The sequence below is a fragment of the Ptiloglossa arizonensis genome, chromosome 6, assembly GCF_051014685.1.
Source record: "Ptiloglossa arizonensis isolate GNS036 chromosome 6, iyPtiAriz1_principal, whole genome shotgun sequence".
NCBI classification, from domain to species: Eukaryota; Metazoa; Arthropoda; class Insecta; order Hymenoptera; family Colletidae; genus Ptiloglossa; species Ptiloglossa arizonensis.
Genome location: NC_135053.1, coordinates 4,798,642 through 4,819,650, shown reverse-complemented (window position 1 = coordinate 4,819,650; position 21,009 = coordinate 4,798,642). Strand labels below are relative to the sequence as shown.

At 34.7% G+C, this 21,009-nt stretch overlaps 1 protein-coding gene and 1 long non-coding RNA gene across 12 annotated transcripts in view; both read right to left on the bottom strand.

Moving 5' to 3' along the window:
• Cyc (basic helix-loop-helix ARNT-like protein cyc) overlaps positions 1–21,009 on the bottom strand; it is an 81,134-nt gene that overhangs the window by 28,849 nt on the left and 31,276 nt on the right. For 6 of the 11 annotated variants that reach the window (XR_012992575.1, XR_012992576.1, XM_076315329.1 and 3 more), the window contains exons 2-4: positions 16,155–16,611; positions 5,581–5,997; positions 2,008–2,079 (exon numbers count right to left, since the gene is read on the bottom strand). Coding sequence is in view for 9 of the 11 variants with exons in the window: in XM_076315329.1 (XP_076171444.1) it covers positions 2,008–2,079; positions 5,581–5,997; positions 16,155–16,611 (946 nt within the window). In the remaining 2 variants the exon portion in view is untranslated. Of the gene's footprint in view, positions 1–2,007; positions 2,080–5,580; positions 5,998–8,743; positions 8,866–16,154; positions 16,612–21,009 lie in introns of those variants that run through there. The other 5 variants (XM_076315333.1, XM_076315330.1, XM_076315334.1 and 2 more) reach the window with 2 other exon arrangements.
• Positions 14,404–16,148, bottom strand: LOC143148718 (uncharacterized). The gene is made up of 2 exons (XR_012992577.1): positions 15,067–16,148; positions 14,404–14,928 (listed from the first exon to the last, which is right to left on the bottom strand). It is a non-coding gene; the product is annotated as an uncharacterized LOC143148718 (long non-coding RNA).

The window sequence follows — 21,009 nt, the reverse complement described above, 5'->3', positions numbered from 1 at the left end:
ATATACCGCGGTGCGCCTCGTGTCAGGTAATCGACCCACGCGACATTAATGGTATAATTTATTAATAGTGTCAATTAAAAGTACAGTGTATACTTTTCGAGATAAGATAACATCAAATAAATTATCGACTTCCACGAGCAGAGTAAATGAACTACATACTAATAGAGTTAGAGTGAACGATCCACTGATAACGTGTCAGACACGTGCATGCATAAATCTCTAGGTCAAGTGTGGCCAAGTGCGACAAGTGCGTGAGCGTTAAAGCGTTTAATAATTTTCTAAAATAGCTACACTTCTCGATAAAAAAATCTACCGAAAATACTTTTTTAATTTTTACGAATTGTACAATTACAAAATTTTACATAAATGAAATTCAAAGCATTGCATTTCGTTAGCAGAAATGCCTCGATTCAAGTGATCAATATTTGGTTAATACAGTTATGTTATTAGGCAAAGGATGTGCTTTTATTTTGATCTAAGAGATGGTATATTTCAAATGTTAGAACTATATACGTAGAAAGCAAAGAACACAAGGTATAAGATTTTATTACATTTATGCTCTATCTATTAATTACTATCCTTGATACTTATATATAATTCTTCATAAAATGTAACGGTGGATAAATTTTTAAGGATAGAAATCCTTTAGAACTGTTTGCGCTGAATTTTTTAATATGTTTAGTACAGGTGTTGGAGGATTATTTTTTGAGTTATTTTATACAATCAAAAATGATATTGTTGGTGAAAAACTTAATTATAAAAACCTAAACTCAATATATTACAATTTGTGTAAACACATTTAATTTTATCTATTGGAAACGTTCCAAATTAATAGTCATTTCATTCTCATAAATAAAAGGTAACATACAATTTTGTATTAGAACCCGATTAAGGACCGGGACCACAGTCTTAACATCATTAAGAACTATTTGTAATTAAATTTTGATCGTTTTCAAACAATAATAAACATACAAGAAAGTACGAATGAATCCTGTGTATACCATGAGTTGTAAATTAAAAAAGTTTGAATAACTGTAAATTGGTCTTGTAAAACATATAATAAATGATTGTACATGGAATCTTACAATTTTTGCTTGACAAGAAAAGTAACGATTAGGTTGTCTCATAATTTTTACCAATAATGTCATTATTTTAAAACTTTGAAAATATTCTGTATACTATAAGAATATTTTTGTCGAACGACAAAACTTATCGAACAATCTATCACATACTCAATACGGAGAAAATTGGTAAATGAAGAGTTCTATGTGATTGTTTACTCTAAATAGTAGAATAAAAAAGTTATCAGCAGTGCATACATAAGTTGAACGCGCTGTCTTTTTTACAACCGTATCTGTAAGCACGCTAACACAGACTGGATTAGTGACGTCGCTGGTGAAGCCAGAGCAAAAGAACCAAGGTAGGTCAAGGTGGCATTTACCTTGGCAATACCTGACATAATACTACATAACCGCTGACCAAGATTGAGCTTTAAGGCGTAATGCGGTTTCCTACTACGTTGAAACGAAACGTCTATCACTTTCCAACGACTTAAACATTATTTAAACCGAAGAGGCTGATTACAGATGCTCCATTATTCATACAAACGAGCAAACTATGAATTACAATATTGTGCACAACACGAGAGTTTCGATAATTCTTGACCACTCAATCACATACACGTGTGTTAAGTTAGAAATATTCTGAGAAAAGATATAACACTTATTAAAACGAATACGGAATACAATGTTAGAAAAATGTACACTGATATATTGTAAGTCTAAAATGTACATTGATATATTGTAAGTCTAAAATGTACAGAAATTGTTCATAATGTTACACATATTAGTTTGTTGCAAACACAGACACTCTTATAGGATTGAGTATATTTGCTTTAAATTTTCCTAATCCCATGTCAGATCGATGTATATATGTAGATTTTTGCAATAGACTGTATATATATGAACTGTTACAGTTCTCTAGTAACTATCGTAGCGTTTTACTTACTTTTTACTGTCGTCATTTGTGCGAACAGACTTGGCATCGTCTCCCGCGTCGTCCAATAAATCATTACCGTCGCTGAAATAAAAAACAAAGCATTAATCACGAACAACGTAACATTTTGTTAAGAAATTAGTAATTTTACAGCGAATGCGAAGAGAAGGTGATATGTAGGGATTAAAGAAAAATTCTATGAAACGAAACGTGTGACCGCTCGGGTTTAAAATTTAGCGCTAACTTGAAGATTGGTTTCCAACAAACATGCAGTCAATTTTATTCGAATAATATTATAATTTATTCGCTACGTTTATTCAATCGAACAGTTATTCTCATAAGCTATTATTCGTTTAACGTAAAATACAATTTAGATTATAATCTATATCGACCAAAGACTATTTATCTTTTATTAGTTATTTAAAATTGATCTCTGCTGTATACAACTGCTGTTTAGATTTCGATTTTTACGAAAGTATCAATTTGATTGTAGAACAGAATGGTGTCTGTTCGGTTCGATTACCTCGGGCAGAGAATAATGTAACCGCATAATAATTGGGGAAGACCCACTTGAAACGTCAAAACATCGAGAAACCAAACGCATACCACTGAAATAATTTCTTGAGCATACGCCCTTCCAAAAGGGCGCTACCCCTTTGATGCAGAATATCGCTCAAGTTTTACTCGCGTACAGCTTCATCGCACTTTTTGTCTTACGATTTTTAAGAGGTGTGTTTAGGCTCATTATTCTTACGGCGAAACATTTTTAGTTCGTGCACAATTACTTCTCCGAAGGGTAGAGACTCTGAACAGAGAACTTACTTTAAGTTATGAAAATATATTTTTGTTCAAAGTAGAATTTATATTTAATCGTTTGTAAATTATATGTTTTAATCGGGACCAAAGTTGGAAATATTTCACGAATTGATTAAAAATATACGTACGAATTTAAGATAAAATTCGATCAAAAGAATGTCTAGAATTAACGAATAATTGTGCAACATGAATAACTTTAAGAGTGTATCAGAATGTTCTGCACTTGAGGTTGCAAATTATATTATTTTCGAACCCTCTGATCGAAAATATTACATAAAAATCGTTCACTCTACGTAAAAAGAAAGCTTACAGAAAACCTAAATGTCCGAAGCCAGTAAAAATTCATAACTAAAAACTATAATAATTTTTCCCATAGGCTGGCAGGTCACAATTATCCACTAATTAAAGAACAATTATGAAAAACTTTACTCCAGTAGTCGCTTTTTAGCCACAAAACGTGAACGAGTGGTAAAAAAAAAAAAAACAATCGATAACGAATAGGAGTTTCCCCAATGGAGTTTAAAATAAATTGATTAAAATAATAATAATACGTCTTTCTTGTACAAAAATTGTATATATCGAAAAAGAAAAAAATAATAATAGAGTATTAAATGGAGAAAAGAGAATAAAATTAAGTAGTATCTGTTTGGAACAAAGGTACATCTATCATTAACATAACCTTGATGATACAATAGTATACAGTTGTAAGAAATAAAATATAACGAAAGGAAAGAAGAAAGACCTAAGGTTGCAATTGACCAAGCGAAACTGTTATTCTAATTTCGTACTCGATTCGAGCTTCATGGTTATCAACTTGTTTTATGACTCCAAATTGGATATATTCCGGTCAGAGGTAGCGCGGTTATGGCAGTTACTAAAGGCAATTTCGACCAGCCACTTCCCAGGAGACGCAAATCTTCGGTTCTGTTAATGATTAAGTTAACCCTTTGAGCTGGTAACCGACACCTTGATTGGTAATTACTCGGAGTTGTGGCCATTTAACAGGAAACGTCGTGGAACGTGGCATCGACAGGAACCAAGAGGGTGTGGCGGGCCGGAAAGATGTTTGTAGAAGGAAATGTCAGTCTTGAATACATTTGGGAGGCTTCGTTTCGACGTATTCTCTACGGGTACCGGGTCAAATGTGTAATAGACCGATACTGTACGACTTCCACCTACGCGTGTAGTTGAACTGACTTTACACTGAATAAAGTGGTTGTCATACTAATAATATTTTCGTACAAAATTTGGACGATATTAATTCGATAAATAAATGTTACGATAAGTATAGTTCATACATCTATAATTTATTTTCGATAAACGTTTCAATCTTTGATTTGGATCCTCCTCGGTATGCAATAGTGGAATAGTTCGTATATAAAAATTGAGAAATTGTTAATTCTGTACAAGACGAAACGAAAATATATTAATTAACGCGGAAAAAGTTACTCACGATCGATAAACTATTAATATTAATTACTCGACATCTGATCAAATGGTAAAATGTATAGCGTAGAAAATTAAATTGTTTTAGAAATAAATTAAAAAGTGTTCGATATAAATGAAGGAAAACATGACGAAATATATTCGAAAAAAGGAAACTGTAATAAATAGACTTTAAATTGGTCGTGCTATGATAGGTTCGTGTACTTATTCTTAATTTTCAAAATAAATTTTCCAATTTATACAATGAATCAATTACAGTGAAATATATTACTATCAAATGCACCAAATGCTCTAAAAATTATTATGTTATAAAATGATAATCATCGGATAATGTGGTGTTTGAAAGATATAATGTTTCTCTATAATATTTGATATCGTTTGCTTAACCATTAAACTATTCTCTGTAAGTGTTGCACAGTTGATGCAATGTTAAACATATAGAAAACAAAAATAACGCGGTTATGGTTGAATAAAATTTGAAGTTGAATTATGGTAGGAAAGATCGTCAAAAGTTGACGATGTTCTTCATAACATAATTGAAGAAAGTTATTTTTGATATTAAGGATATTGGAGGAAAATTATGTATCACTTATCAAACAATTTTCGATTGTATTAATCGTTCTGGATTTGTTTCAAAATATTCTTAGTTGGTGTTGCATGAATTGAGCCAATGAAAAATGCCAATAGAACAACTTTCTTAAAAAATAAAACATAAATTAATTTTCGTATTCTCGCAAAACGTTTTCGTAATATTGAGTACTCGGCCTCTTCGCTCTTTAATATTGAACAATTTAAAATAAATTTTACACGATAAACATAAGATGTATTTCTTACATAATATAACATAACATAAAGAAGAACTGAAAAATCAATGGAAAATACTTTATATACAAAATATATCCAAATATTTTTCCAGCTGATAAAAATCAATTTGTTTTATTTTTCAGGAAATTTTTCCAAAGAGGGTAATACCTATTTTATATGAATGAAAATGGAACAATTTTTCGAAAATAGAAATCTATCTCAAGAATATTGTGTAGAAAAAATTTGTTAAAATTGAAACCGTACTTGAACCCAGTAGATGATACAAAACATTATCGAAATTGTATTTCAACTGTTAGGGTCGCTTGGAATATTTTTTCAAAAAGTGATGAAAAAGTAGCTAAAAGTAAATGACGCAAACTTTTATCTTGATTCGTAGAAAGTAAGTAATATTCTCCAGATTGACTGCACGTATCGAAGTTTTGTATGAAAAATTGTTTCGATCAACTTTAATCTGTGTCGAGCAACGGTGAATATTGCGAAAATCGTTAATCGACTTACTGGCAGGAGAGCTTCCGCTTCCTAGAAACCGCGACGAATTCATCGGAAGTATCGGTGGTGGTCGGCTCATGGCTGGGGGTGGAGGATGCACTGCGTTGGTGATGATGACGATGATGATGGTGACGGTGGTAGTGATGGCCGGAGGCGGGTGCCTGGTCGGGGACCATAGTCGGGGGTGTCTCCATATGCTGGGGCGGTTCAGCCCCCGTTACGACCTGCGGGGTGGTGTCGTTGGTGGTGGTGGTAATGGTGGTAGCGCCGGTGGTACTGGGGGCGGCGGTGGTTGTGTTGTTGCTGTTGCTGGCGGGGGTTGGAGTCAGGCTGAGACCTTCACCACCCCCCGCCGAGACGGCGGTTACTTCTCCCACCCCCGATCCCGTACCTATGTCGCCGAAGTAAACCGTGGAACAAGAATTTCTGAAACGAAAACAACAAATAATACATCAATTGTTAATAAGACTACAGAAATAATAAACATTATAACATATATCTCTTGGACACAGTTATCTCGAATTTATATTTTGCCAAAGGATTGCGCATCGTCTGTATTATTAGTAGAAAATCGTGTCAACTACGATAGAAGAGTTTACGTTTCTTATGCAGCGCGTTGTTCACTGTAATATATGGAACGGGAAAGGATCTCAGATATAAGATGCTTAAAAAGCGTAGTTAACAGGTAGAAGGTCTTGGTAAAATGTTTAAGGCAATATTTGTTGTATCGATAGCAGATTATTTCAATTGGTGTTCGATTCTTGATACTTGCTCTCTATCTCGTATTAGGAGAATATTAATTGTATGTACTTAATTGTATGTGAGCTTTGGTAAAAGGTGTACGGTATTTAATATACGGTGTGTTAGTACGTTTTCACAATTTAGTTGAGTTATTTCTTTGTCAAGGGTGAAGATTTTCACACGATAGTACCAATTGAAGTTTACCGAAATACTCGTTTGCATTTTCAACGTGTCTCAAGTAGTTGTTAGTGTTTCGAAATAAGCTACAATTTAAAAGTTTAAACGTACAGTTTGTTAAGTAAAATATTGCATTAAAGGCGCAGTTTAGAAAACCAGTGACCAAAATATTTAGTATCGGAGGAAATCTAAATCTACGGGGCACGCATTCGTTGAAGTCACTACGTGTTGCGCGTTTATGAATTATTAGTCGTTGTTGAGAATCATACAGTAAACTTTTAGAATCATTCGTACTCGCTAGAAGAGCAAAAATTGGTGACAATTAAGTAACATTTCAGACGGTTAGTTGATTCATAAGATTTTCCATTAGATGTTTTTAAAAAATAGTAGTGCTTGAAAAGTATCATAAATGTGGACTTGGAAATGTTCCAAGCGATAGTTCAATATATTTTTTATTTTAACGTGTATAAGGAATCTAGTTTTATTGTAAGCACGAATAAGTTTTATTTCTTAAACGAAATGAAAAGAAATTTTCTTTGAAACGGTTGTAACCATTTGTTTTGTAACATTATTACGCTAATAAAGACACTTATGTTGTCCGTAGACGTCATTTAGAATTAAAAATAAACACTTCAAACTAGAGGCACACGTATATATTATATTTCAACAGCTGTAGAAATTGTCAGACAAACAAAAATTAATTGATGCGAAGTTGTGACCAATATATTGAAGAAACGACACAAAGTGTACAATTATTACGCAAGTGTCACTTGTATCAATAATTATTTTGTTTTTTCATTTTAATTTTTATCTACAATTATGACTTTTTGAAGCCTTTACGTATTTTTTCGTATTTCTTTCTCAGCACCTTTACGAGAACAAAGATTTGATAACAGTAGAAATAGTTTATAATAATCGTAAGCAACGGTGTATGTCACGATTAACAAACATAATTTAAAAAACCAGCTTGTTCTTTGCTCGATTTTTAATAAGAATCGACGCATACGGTTACGCTATTTAAAATTTGTCGGCAACCATTCACTATTACTTGCGAATCTTGGCAATAGTGATGAAAAAATCGAGTGTATCGAACCCGTCAGCAATTGCCAATGTCGTTAGTGTGGTACACAACTTGTTTCTTGGCAGATTGTTTATGAACCGACGCATTTGATTGCACTGTTCTATTCGTGCTTCACTGAGCACAAACTTTTTCTCCACGATACATTGATTCGATCTCAAAGTTAATCGCGGCTGGGTGTACATTTAATCGTACTAGCGCAATACATGTGTATGTATGTGTGATCATATAAGTTTTTGTACGTTTCTTATTAGTGTGAAATTTACGCGTTGCCGTAGCAAAAGCCGTTACAACATGTCCGAAGTAGTTAATAAAAAGTATCACAACTTTCTAAAATAGTAACAGTTCACTAACAGTATATTTAGAATTTATAGGTATATAATAGATTACCGAATCATTAATGTTTATTATACGTTGACAATTTTTATTAGGCTAGTCGTATCAGTAGTAATCGATTTCAAACTTCTTTTCCTGAGATGTGTTTTATTTTGTTATTGCATTAAATGTCATATTTTATTTGAAGAGAATGCTATTCATCGTAACCTTTAATTTCCAGTCATTATACAGACTTTCAGCAAATAATATCAAATTAGTCTATTTACTTTACGTACACACGTACAGAATTACTAATTAATGAAAAATTCTACATTATTTTCTTCAAAAATGAATTATTCAAGTAAAGGTCAAATCTTATACATTTACTTTAACGAAATTTTATATATAACAGAGGTTCAGTTTGGATTTGTTTAGGCTTGAATTGATTAATGTTCTTTGATTTTTCATCTAAAAGCAGAATGTGTAATACGTATTCTTACATTGTCATCGTGAATCGCAAGTCCAATATATGTACTTCGATCCTTACTCGTAAAAACTTGTTTGGTCGTAATATCTAAGTAATATGGATTTTATGTAACATTATAAAATTCTCATGTAACAAGTATAGAAAACAGAATCTACGAAACAAAGCTGTAAAATGAAACATAAAGGAATTTCGCCTGGACCCTAACGAAAGACATTAACATTAGTAAAAATATCGAAATACAATCCTTATCTGTATTATTAACCTTTGGTAGAAAAAAAAAACACTTTCTCTTTAATAAATTACTCAGTGAATGAAATTTTATGTTGCATCACACGCATGCATATATATAAATATTTTAGTTCGAAGAAACTTACGCTTGCAAGATTAACGTAGCTGTCGTTCCACATTTACGAGATAGTCACTGGTAGTATTTCAATAGGCGATCATATTTCAGAAATCGCAATAGTGTTGCAATGTTATTACTTTAGATTGCGCTCAGAGTGCGTTTAACGATGAGTTTCAGAATGACTTAGTGACGATTCCTTCCATCGTAGCCATGCAAAACACAGGCAACGAAGGTCGGCCACGTATCTACACCAGCAGTGTGCGAGTAGTTCCGTATATTATGATGTAACCTACGTAATTCTATTTATTCATAGATGCGTCAGTGCATGCAACGTTCCTGGTATCGCGCTATGCGCTTTTAAACGATAACAAAAAATGCACGCGACGGTTTTGTAAGTTTTTCACCCGCGTCTTTTAATAACGATCTACAATCTTCGTGACACTTCTTATTGAATTACGTACTGGTTTATGTAATATTGGAAATATAGATTTCTCAAAGTTCGAAATTTTTCCTAACAAAAATTACACATTTTATTATCAATTGTTGCGCACCGTATTGAAAGGTGTCACAGTCTGTTTGAACATACGTACATTAGTGTTTCATAAAAGATGTGCTATTTAAAATTTTATATACAATAATGTTGATAATATACAGCTGATTTGCTATTTAAAATTTTATATATAAAATAATGTTTAATACGATCTCTGATATTGCAAGTAGCGTTTTTGAATAGTCACGTTGAATCATCGAATTGATTTAATTCGCCAATAATAATATTTGTTCTGCTTTGCAAAGAAATAATGAAACGAAATGTTTGTTCATTGGTAGAACAATTGCACTAGTGGTAACATTTGTTACATTTTAATATATTTTAGAAGATAGTCTAATTTTTTGACAATAATTTACAAGTTTATAGATAGGACAACTATCTGGAAAGATAAGTATTACGAAAACTGACGATAAAGCAAATTACAAAGCTAGAAAAATGTTTGAGTCATACAAAACTAATTTATTTCGACTAAAAAATTACTAATTGTTAAGTCGAAGCTAAAAATGTGATGGTTGAATAATCAGTAAAATAGAATATGAAATTTTACAATACATTTCTCTTTTCCTCATAATTTTCCATCTATTAATTCTCATTTCATTCAACATGTGTACATAAAATGTATAAATAATTACAAACTGAATTTGTCCACATTGAAGAATTCGTCCACAGAAATAACCATTCGACGAATACTACTATTCTTAGAATTCTCTGGTATGTATTAAATTGAAACTATTAAATTAGTAAATCGTTGGAAAAAGTGTAAAAGGTACAGTAAAAAGGTTGTAAAATACATATAAACTATTTCAATTAAATAAGTTTCATGCCTTTAATATTCGATTAGAAATATAATATTTTGTACGCATCGATCTAATAATAAGATTTGACGTTATATGTGTTCTTTTAGTTGAAAAAGTTTTAAATTCATGTATTCAAAATATGTAGTAACACGTATAATTGTTCGAACGATAGGTGTATAGTTATTCTTTAAGTTGAAAATATATTCTTTAATATTGGTCGGGATTACTTACTAAGAGTTACAATCGCTGTTTATTTTTCTTCGTAAACAAATTTGTTTGAGGGCAGATATTGTAATACGATATATGGTTATTATTTATAATGAAATTGGATTCGAAGACATTCCATGTTAGCGATTCTTGATAATAAAATATTTATTAAGAGTAATACTATATTGAATTGTTACTTTGTCATTTAGGTAAAAATTTATAAACATCCCTTTTATCAAAATCTTTAGTGCTCTTGTCTACAATACTTAATGTAATTATGCACCCAACTTTTAGTTTTTATATATATGTAACTAAATATTGTATTGAAGTTACGCTCTGGCTTTCATGAGAAAGGCTCGATTCTTTTTATTTAAAGTGTGCCATAAATATTGTGGACATTATTCCATGTTTTGCAAATTTCTTTTGCCAATAATTAATTTATTTCAACTCACTGATATTTGGTAATGCGATTTACGTGATTTTTATTGTGGGCTAAAATTTCGAAAGTTGTAAAAAATTGTGTAATCGAGTGAGAACTCGAAAACGTATCCTTTGTGTATCAGTAGTATAAGTAGAAACTAAGCCAGACCTCAAAGAGTTACTTCTGCAGTTAAGACATCGATTCATCGTAATCTCTAATTCCTATCGCTGGAATATTCAATCGAGTGTATCTCTTGTACGTCATCGCGGATTAAGAAATGTGCACATACGAGCCTTGTTACATAACTTCACGAAGATTGCAGGAAGGCTGTATTACGAAAATGTATAGGGTGCCCGCTAGAAACAGGCCACGTTATTATCTTCGTTATTTTAAATAATGGGAAGAAGTGTTTTCTTGCGAATAGAGGCGTAGAGGAGATTCGAAGATCAGGTTCGTTTCTTTGAATTCAATGCCCAATTGTTATGGCAAAATACGAACAAGAATATTAAATTATGAGAATTTAGATACATTTGTCTTAAAACTAATAGTTTTCGAGATATTCAACTTTTAAAATAGCGTTGAGTCACAGGCTGTTTGTTTACATACACGCGACCCAGTAGTTCAAGATAACGATTCTAATATTTTAGTAGCTAAATATCTCGAATATTAATGATTCGAAGATAGATATATCTCAAAATTTTATCCTCAGAGTTACACTAAAAAGAAAAACGAAGCTAATTTTTAAATCTTTTTCGATTCCGGTGAGAGACTATATTTTATTTATTTTTTCTTTTCATGGTCGTGATGTGATATTTAATTAATTTTTGTCGTCGATTCGATCATTTTTTACTTACACCGTTTCTCATTTTCCTTGACATATTCACTACCGCATTACTACATATATATCAGTGATGTGATTAGTCTATATTTTAGACGTCACTCAAGTTACATAGCATAGTAATTTTAAGACTATTATTTAATATATTGTTCACTGTTTACCGGGATATAAATCTGATAATGTTATTTAACGTCTGAAGTTATGAAATAAACCTTAAATCGTACGATTTAATCAAGGTTTTAATAGAAATTCAAATGTTAATTTTAGTCAAACTAAAACTTTACACTTTTTATACGAAAATAAATAAATAAATAGAAACGCGTTGTAATATTAAAGAATATTTTCACGTATAAGCGGAAATGAGTACAATTTTGTGCACGTACCTTATCGTTATCTACATATTCATGAATTAAACGATTCGCTTTATCGAAGCAAAGACTAACGATCAACATTATGTTTCTCCCTCTCCGTATTTAAAAAAACTTATATGCACACGTTACAATAACAAGCTCGAAATTCTTTTATACTCGTTCTCGAAAAAAAAATGTAATTGTAAATCGCAAAGAATACTTGAATAAATTTTAAAAAGACTGAAACATTTATAAACCAAATTTACAGAGATTTGGAAGCACGTAAGTATTAGAGATATATTTTTACAAGTTGTGAACATTAACCAGTAAGAAGATTTCTTTCGAATATTTAAAAAAAGATTCGGTCATTTCACTGAATATAACGAACAAGAGATATTAACGAACAAGCGATATGACGAAAATAAAACGAACAAACGATATTAAAAGAGAACTGAAAGTACACTGGGTTTTTCACTCTGAGAAATTCAATATAGAGAAACTGAAATATCCGTGTAAATGGAACCCTGCAAGCTGTATCCGACCTTTGCGTTAATACGAAATGATCATTCGCACGAACGACTAATTGCGCGAAGTCGAGTATGCCTCGATATGGTTCGAGAGTTTGCCGATTAAACATCAAGATCCATCGCCTTTTCGGTCAAAGGAAAATCGAGATCCAGTTTAACCGTGCATTCTCGTGACAATAAGCGCATTGTCCGTAGATCCTCGAAACAATGATAAACTGCCGTTACGTAATAATTTTCCGTATAAAATGTCGGGCATCGGCTCGCTTGTCTAAGAACGAGGAAGAGAGAGAAAGAATGGAAAGTGAACTCCCGTAGGGCAGCGTTCGGTTGCGCCATGCTTCTCTGAAAGTTCTCGTGCACAAGCGCTAAACATGGAAGCGGTACACGCGGCAATTATTAGAAGAACATTCGATATCTCCTGGCGCGGAAAGGCTCGTTTAATTCGCTCTTACATGCCTACGGTAAACTACGCGGCGGGCTGTTTAACCGGCCAAGTCGGCGATCTCGAAAGACTGACAGGATCCGACGGTATCTCGCTTGATTGATCGGATCCTTTTACTGATTTATGCTCCATTCCAGGCGCTAATTGATAAGGAATTGGCACCGCGGAAAAACTGGAAACCACGTGAAGAACCAGGAACCGCGTTGGAACCGTATGGAATACTTCAACTGACCAATTATTTCGAACAGTTAACTTTGTACGAAACTTTTTGTTAATCTCGCACTAGTCCGACGAACTGTGTAACTAGATCTTGATTATTTTCGACACTAGTGGATCGATTTAATTTTTTGTTTTTTTTTTAATAATTCCACTTAGAGAAGTGGTCTTAAAGCTAATTACGTGTAACTAGATCTTGATTATTTTCGACGCTAGTGGATCGATTTAATTTTCTGTTTTTTTGAATAATTCCACTTATAGTGATCTTAAAGCTAATTACGTGTAACTAGATCTTGATTATTTTCGACGCTAGTGGATCGATTTAATTTTTTATTTTTTTAAATAATTCCACTTATAGTGGTTTTAAAGCTAATTACGTGTAACTAGATCTTGATTATTTTCGACGCTAGTGGATCGATTGAATTTTTTGTTCTTTTGAATAATTCGACTCATAGTGGCCTACAAGTTAATTATAGCGGAGGTTGAAACACGTATAGAATTATTTTAATAGGTTTCGTTTGAAGAGTTTGAATGGAACTCCTTAGCACTATTACTACCACGGATCCCATATTCGTACTTTTATATCTGTGCGAACAAATAAAACAAGAATTATAGGTCAGTGTCGTATTACGTTTGATGTATTAGTTGGAATATTCGGATTGCTTATTTTAGAGAAGAGGACCCGACGTGGTAGAAACGTTTAACGAATAAGTGTTACTTATTCGAGAAAGAAGAACTTGTCGATTGAATTGAATTGAATCTAGTACTAAAAGAGAACGAAAACCATACTGCAAATTATCCAATGATATTGATAATCAACAGAAGAACGACGTTTTCTTCAATAAACTTTATTTGTACATAATTAAAGACGTGCATGGTGTTGATTAAAATTACCACAAATGTAACGAGGTTTACGACGAATGGTTCTCGAAGTAAATAATGATAACGAATTTGTGAAAAAAATTCTGTAATTTATTACTAAGCTTTGTTGGAAACAAATGGAAACACTTGGAAATAAATGTTTAAGTTTGAGTAGAATTTATGAATCAAAAGTAAAAATTATTGTGCAATGGGAACAAATGTCTTGTTCGTTCAAACCAATAAAGTTCTGAATCAGTGTATATTTATATGGTAACACATACTCGATACTATTCGGTAATTTATTGTATTATCGAACGTAAAAGTAATACGATAATTTCAGTTTTCAAGAAACAAGATCGGGATCACCGACTTGCTTAAAAATGTAGTAATTAGCAAATTCGAATGGAGGTCGATCCTCGTGTGAATCGTTCGATGAGGAAAGTGATTGGAATCCACGGTGAGTAAACGAGATGGGGCACTAGCGATCGAGTTTCACGTTACATATGTAGAAATGTAGAGTAAATATATTTGTATTTGTCATCGTATCTTTACAAAAGTATTATCAATGAAACAACAAGTTTTCCCTGATGAGTACGAGTTCAAACTTGGATTATATCAATTGCATTCAAAATAGTCCAACTAAAGTAGTGTTTGGACTTGTTTTCATCCAGAAAACCTCAGCAATCCATTGTTAATACTCTCATGAAGATATTAACGATAGATATCAAAATGTTCATTTTCATAGAACGAGAAGAAAGAATTTCCTTTGAATCTGCCACAGAAATTAATCTCTTTACATATCTCTATTGTATTTATGTTCAAAACGTATAAACTTATTTATAAGAAGATCTAGGAAAGAAGTTGTATTTTTAGTTCTATAACGTGGTTATTAATGCCATTGCAAATAGATCTCAGCAGTCCCTCGATATGGGACACAGAATGGCTTTGTTGTAGGTCCCCTTTGTTAAGGGAAAGACACGAAGTAGTAACCGTTGAAGGAAGGCCTGGAAGGAGTTTATTTTCAATCACGAGTGTAGGAAGATATGCAGCATGGTCTATAAAGACAAGGGGAGAAAAGTTGAGAGGCAACTAGCGAGCAAAGTTTTGTAAAATATAATTTAGTAGTATCTATTACTACGTACGTTTAATATTATTTTTCTTGTAAACCAAAGCACGTGAATTAGTGCTTGTAATTATTTTAAAACATCGTTTTTGATTTCTATAAACTGTTGGATCGGATCTCTCAGGAGTAGCAGAGTCCATAGAGAAATAAAGGACGACGTTAATGTATCTCCTAAATATAATAGAGATATCACTGTCTCGTGTTCAGTGTTATTCGTGAATGGTATTCCATGAAAAGTTGCGCCGTGCATACAATCTCGTTGTCAATTACTGACCAATACAATGGAACCATTTCTCCTTCGAGATCTTTTTGTTCTATTTGCGTATTATACAATCGGCGCTGTTAAGCGTTCGAATGTTCTTGCTGATCTCTGTTGTTAAGGACGATCGTTACACAGTACCGACGCATAAATCGAAACGACATTGGTGAACAATCGTGAAAATGATTGTCCCCGAAACTGATGTTTTGCACACCACTTGCGACACACAAGATGTACAATTTCACCGATACTTGATACCAAACATGCAAAACGCTTCTCGAACAGTGATAATTGCATATAGAAACAGATTGAAGCGTACATTCTGGCGTAATGGTGTCCAATGGGAACTGTGAGCATCAGGATTCATAACGATTAATGAAGTCACATGCTGCTTCAAGGCTAACTAATACACGTATAATCCTCTTATTATTTCGTAGATACATCGAGTTACGCCATAATCCTAGAATTGATTTCTGTACAGGTTCAACGCGCCAATATCATCGGAAATGTCGTGTAAAAGTAACGATGAACAAGCAACTTAGCCGAACATTAACATTTAAACACAGAACATAACAACGGACAACATCGAAAAATTACATTTATCTTATCCCTCGAAATTTCGCAGATCGAATACATCGAATCAGGCAAAAACTCGGAGATCTAAATTCTTACATCTAAGAAAGACGTCGGTGTATCGTCTCGAACTGATGCTAGAGAATTGAAAAACAATTCGAAGGTCCCGACGAAAACACTCGTTGTTTGTTCTCGACGCCTCGAACATCGAACAGTGCTCGAAATGCTAACGAACAATTATTAAACATGACAACAACGCATGGATTTTCACTTACTCTTGGACAGCCGAGAGATTATAGTAACTCCGTTGCTGGTGCTGTTGATGATGATGCTGATAGAGTTGAGCATTGGTCGTCGGCATCGTCGACACCACTTGACCACGGTTGTCGTGTACATGATGATCCGGGTGTAGTCGCGGTTGTAGCTCCTCCAATGATATGAATTCCTGCGATTCCTGACCTGGATGGAGGAGCTGCGTGTAACTCTGTGCCATTTCTTGGGCCACCATCTCCTGTTCCGATGGTCCACGAAAGCACAGTAGATCTTCCAGCTCCTCCTCCTGGCGGTGCTGATACTGTTGCTGGTGGTTCTGAAGGTGGGGTTGCTCTTGACAGTAAGGATGACGCGGTGGATGTTGTTGATGAAGATCGTGAGTCCTCACGCAGGTGCTATCGACGACCACCACGTCATTCTCGACGACACCGCCGCTATCTGGCAGTAATCCACCCTCGTCTAATGATGCACAAAGGGCTGCTTGGTTATCCAGATTTCGATGTCGGTCGAATCGCGGCACAAAGTGGTTGCAACGTGCGAACGATGAGGATGAAACGCGGTCAGGTGTTCGTTGAACGCGAATGAAGCGTCTGGACTTGTTCGATCGAGCCTCGAGAATGTCTCCTCTCGACGGGAAGGGTTCTATCGTTACGATGGCGATCGCTTTTGAATTTCGAAACGGAAAGTCGCTCGAAACGATTCCGAAGCTTCATCTTCGTTTCTCTTGTTTCGAAGCGAACGATTCGTCGAAGCGGTCGATTGGACGATTCGTTGACAATTTGCCGACCGTTTTCTGTCGCATTGACCAGCGCACGATACGGAAACTACAAGAATATTGTAATCTTTGCATCGTCGTTTTTAATCGACGGAGAGTTAGTGGATGTAGATTACACGGAGCTTTTTCTTGGAATCTTAGCGCAGCCAACGATGCACGAAGATTTTACGTATTACGAAACTCGATAAGATTCCAGCGGTGCAATTACATAAGCCGGCGTGTAATATTCATCGAAGCTGGTGTGCCGATCTAAGACACAACTTTCTATATCACTGTCCTCATATTTAAATAACCCATTAGTTTTCCTAGAATCCGAATGAACGTTCCTCGTGTCCATGTCGATCGACCGTTGTTACGCATGATTATAAACGGTCGCAATACCGACAGATTATACTACGATACGTGGAAGTAGTAAATTATACTATGTCGCACTGCGGTATCATTGTACGATCACACGAACGTATAATTATGACACTCTTGTAAAATCTTGTTCCACGTTGATGAGATGTGATAGCAGAATTAGCTGAAATCGTTCAACTATGTTAGAAAGAAAATGTATTATTAATTTAACAATAAGTTTCGGTTCGATTAAATGAAACCTGGCTTGAACCGATCGTTCAAGGCAGTCATGCGTGTCACTATTGTTCAGCCGGAGCGATCTATCTACAGTGTGTACAAACTTTATCGAGGACGTGCGTGAAATTGTCATACGATATTCAGAATAAGAATGAACTACGGTAAGTACGTGACGTGGTTTATATTATTTAAGACGGGCAAAAAAATGATTTGCGATTCAATCACGTCGATGGGTAATTTTATTCCCGATAAAAAGTATCGAGATCATAGTTATAGCAACGGATTGCATAAAAGTAATAACAAGGAAGAAGAGAAACATCACTCGAGACGAACTTAAAATGGTCCCGTTCGATGTTCTCTAAATTCGAACGTCGAAGCGAAACAATTTCGAAACATTGATACCGTTGTTTCCTGAACTGAAAAATAAGCGTGTGAGTGTCAGTTCCCGAAGCGAACAATTTACCCACAGCGTACAATGTCGATCTTCTCTAATATTACAACGAACGAGGAAACGATAATCGAACCTACGACACGAGATCGAACGAACATCTATCGAAACGGTTAAGCTACTGTTGTAACAACTATAAACATTTCTGGGACGTAACTGTTCAAACGTTGTCGTGTAAGAATCACGAGTGTCGCTGCACGTGTACAGTCAGCCTTTATGAATACGGAATGTGCACAACTTCAACTTTTCAATCCTCGGGCGGTGTTGACAGTGACGCAATGTCTGTTGTCACGTTCTATCAGATAAACACGAAGGAGATCTGGAATCTTTCTCGGCGTACTTGAAGGTTTGAACGTGTCTAAAGCATGCTCGGAAGGTCGGGTTCTGTTCTAAACTGTTTCCTTACGGTGACGCGTGCGAAAGCGACGATTGGTATTTTACTTTTACCGTGTACGAATTGTTAATCGGTATCCCTTGGCACGAACCCGAAAGCTTACCGTGGCGATGAAATTTTCACGGCAACGCGATGTTCCGTCATCGCGAAAGGACAATGAAGATCAGAATCATTAGCTTGTCGGCGGCCAGGTAACAAATTGACGACGAATCGAAGAATCGCGAACACGGTCCATGGCGAATCGCGGCGGTTGCAGCCGCACATTAATTTGCCTCTACGGCTGACAGACAATTTCATATTTTTATGACATTTTCACTGTGCACGTGCTAAGTCTGAGCGACGGTTCTCGCGTGAACGTGCCGGCGGTTCACGGAAGAGCGTGTCTCAGCGTCGATGTAACTCTTCGCTGGTACACGTTGCCTTGTTTCGGTATCTAGAACGATTTTCGACAATTCTTTACAAGACTCTCGAACAGTTGTCGAGAGTAATCGGAATGAAATTTTCTCGGTGTGAATAAATTCCGAACAGAAAGAAAGAGAACGTTTCACAAACGTACACGCGCGTCTTTATTCGTTGGATTCAATTGACGAGCATAGTCACTGAACGAGCTCGTCGATAATCCAACGTGAGGTCATCGAGAAGCACACGAAAACGTTTCGAATCCATGAAGTAAGAGTCGTTACGTAAATGAAAATATATTAAGACGTCGAGAAATTTTCCACGCAAGGAAAGTAGTATTTTAATTACGTAAGAAAAAATAATGTGACATCAGCTTCATTCAGGAGCGAATGAAACGATTACGAAATGTGATCGCATAAAAAAAGTTTAGTCCCTCGGCTGCTGCTTCAAGCAAATGCCAACGCAGCGGTTGCATTCGGTTCAAGATGCATTTTTACATCCGAGTTCGAAAGAAGTCACACGCTTGAAATAACTCAATAGCACTACTGACGTTCGAAACTAATTAATTGTCTATGGGAACGATAGCTAGGAAACTCAACTCGTGGTAAAACAAATACTGGAAATGATTCAAACTATTTACTACCAATTCGAAGTGTAATAAAACGTAATAAAAATCGTGGTACGTCGCGGGCTTGAAATTGTTTAGTAATACTTCTATCGTTGGAATCTAATTAATTTTCTACAGGATCGATAAACAGCAAAATTTGACTCGCGATAAAATAAATACGACAGACGTTAATTTAATTTACTTCCACGATAGAAATAAGAGACTATTCGATCCTTTGAAATCTATTACATTGAAATGTTAACGTTTCGTTTAATTTCGTATTTTTACTATCGAGATGTTGTTCCATATTTTTAACGATATTCTTCGTACACGAATATAAAACGAATTCCATCTCAAATGGAATTTGAACGAAACACTCTCGTTTATGTTAAAGAATATTGGATACAAGTAGTCTTTATCTAACCGGTGAGTTGTAAAGTAGTGAAATTGCAGACTAACGACTACTATCTCCTGCAACGATGGTGTAACATTATCGATTACAATTTTGTAACGTTTATTTTCTGTACGGTTGAAAACGTTTCACTGACTTTTCTCTTGCGCAAAGAACATTAAGCGGCAGCGACTTCTTCATCCTCTTACACACCTCGATACGCGTAATTGCGAATGGAATCGAGAATTAGCGAGACGGTGGATCTGCACGCCAAAGAACGACAGGAGTTTATTTAGTATAATTTACAACCTTGCGTTTGATAGTGTACTTGTCGAGTGGCACAAGCTTGGGTAAATAATTCGTATAATCGTGCGTGTTTACTAATCGTGAGCGAACGTGTTGCAAATTATTCGAAAAGATGTAATCGTGTATAAGAAATTCGTTATCCGCAATATTGCTTTCATTGTGTCGACAGCTACTTTCATTCGTTAAATGCCGCGTGCGTGGCATTGTTTTTGTGCGACGAAAGCTGTCATGAAATTCTAGAAAATGATCGTCGTACTACAACACGCGTTAGATGTTGACTAATAGTGCGACGAAGAGTTACTTATTTAACACGCGATAAGATTGTTTTGTCCGGTTCGGGCTCGGAAAAACTGTTTCCACGTGTTGCGAAGATAATGCGGAAAATAATCACCAGAAAATTACATTACCCTGCGGTTTGACCTTGAATGGAACGCGCGTTCATTGCGCCGCGAGTAGTACTTTATCGACCCTGAAGCTACAAACACTTAACAGAAACATACATAATATTGAATCATAATTGACAACAGAGCACGATAATTCGCTAGAAATGTATATAGCAAGATATTTTAATCCTTAGTTAAATTTAAGTATCGTTCAAGTTCAGATGTTTCCCTTATCTACATTTGTAGTATCTTCGTACGATTAAGTTATCAAAAGCATAACAATCAAAAAAATTAGATACCGTTGCAAGCACTATCTGAGTGCAGCCACTTCCTTAAAAATATACCTTGAATTTTTTCTTTATTTCGAAAAGAAGCGACTTATTGATACCGAGATTCTGACATCGAAATAAAGTAGAATAATTTTATATAAAGTATCGATACCTTTGTTTCGATACAACGTATCGTTAATTTTAAGCAAATTTGGACTTTGAGCATCTCTACATCTACTTTTAATGCCGCATCGAATCATTTTTATGCGACAAAAATAGTTTCAGCACGTATTAACCGAATTTAAATAC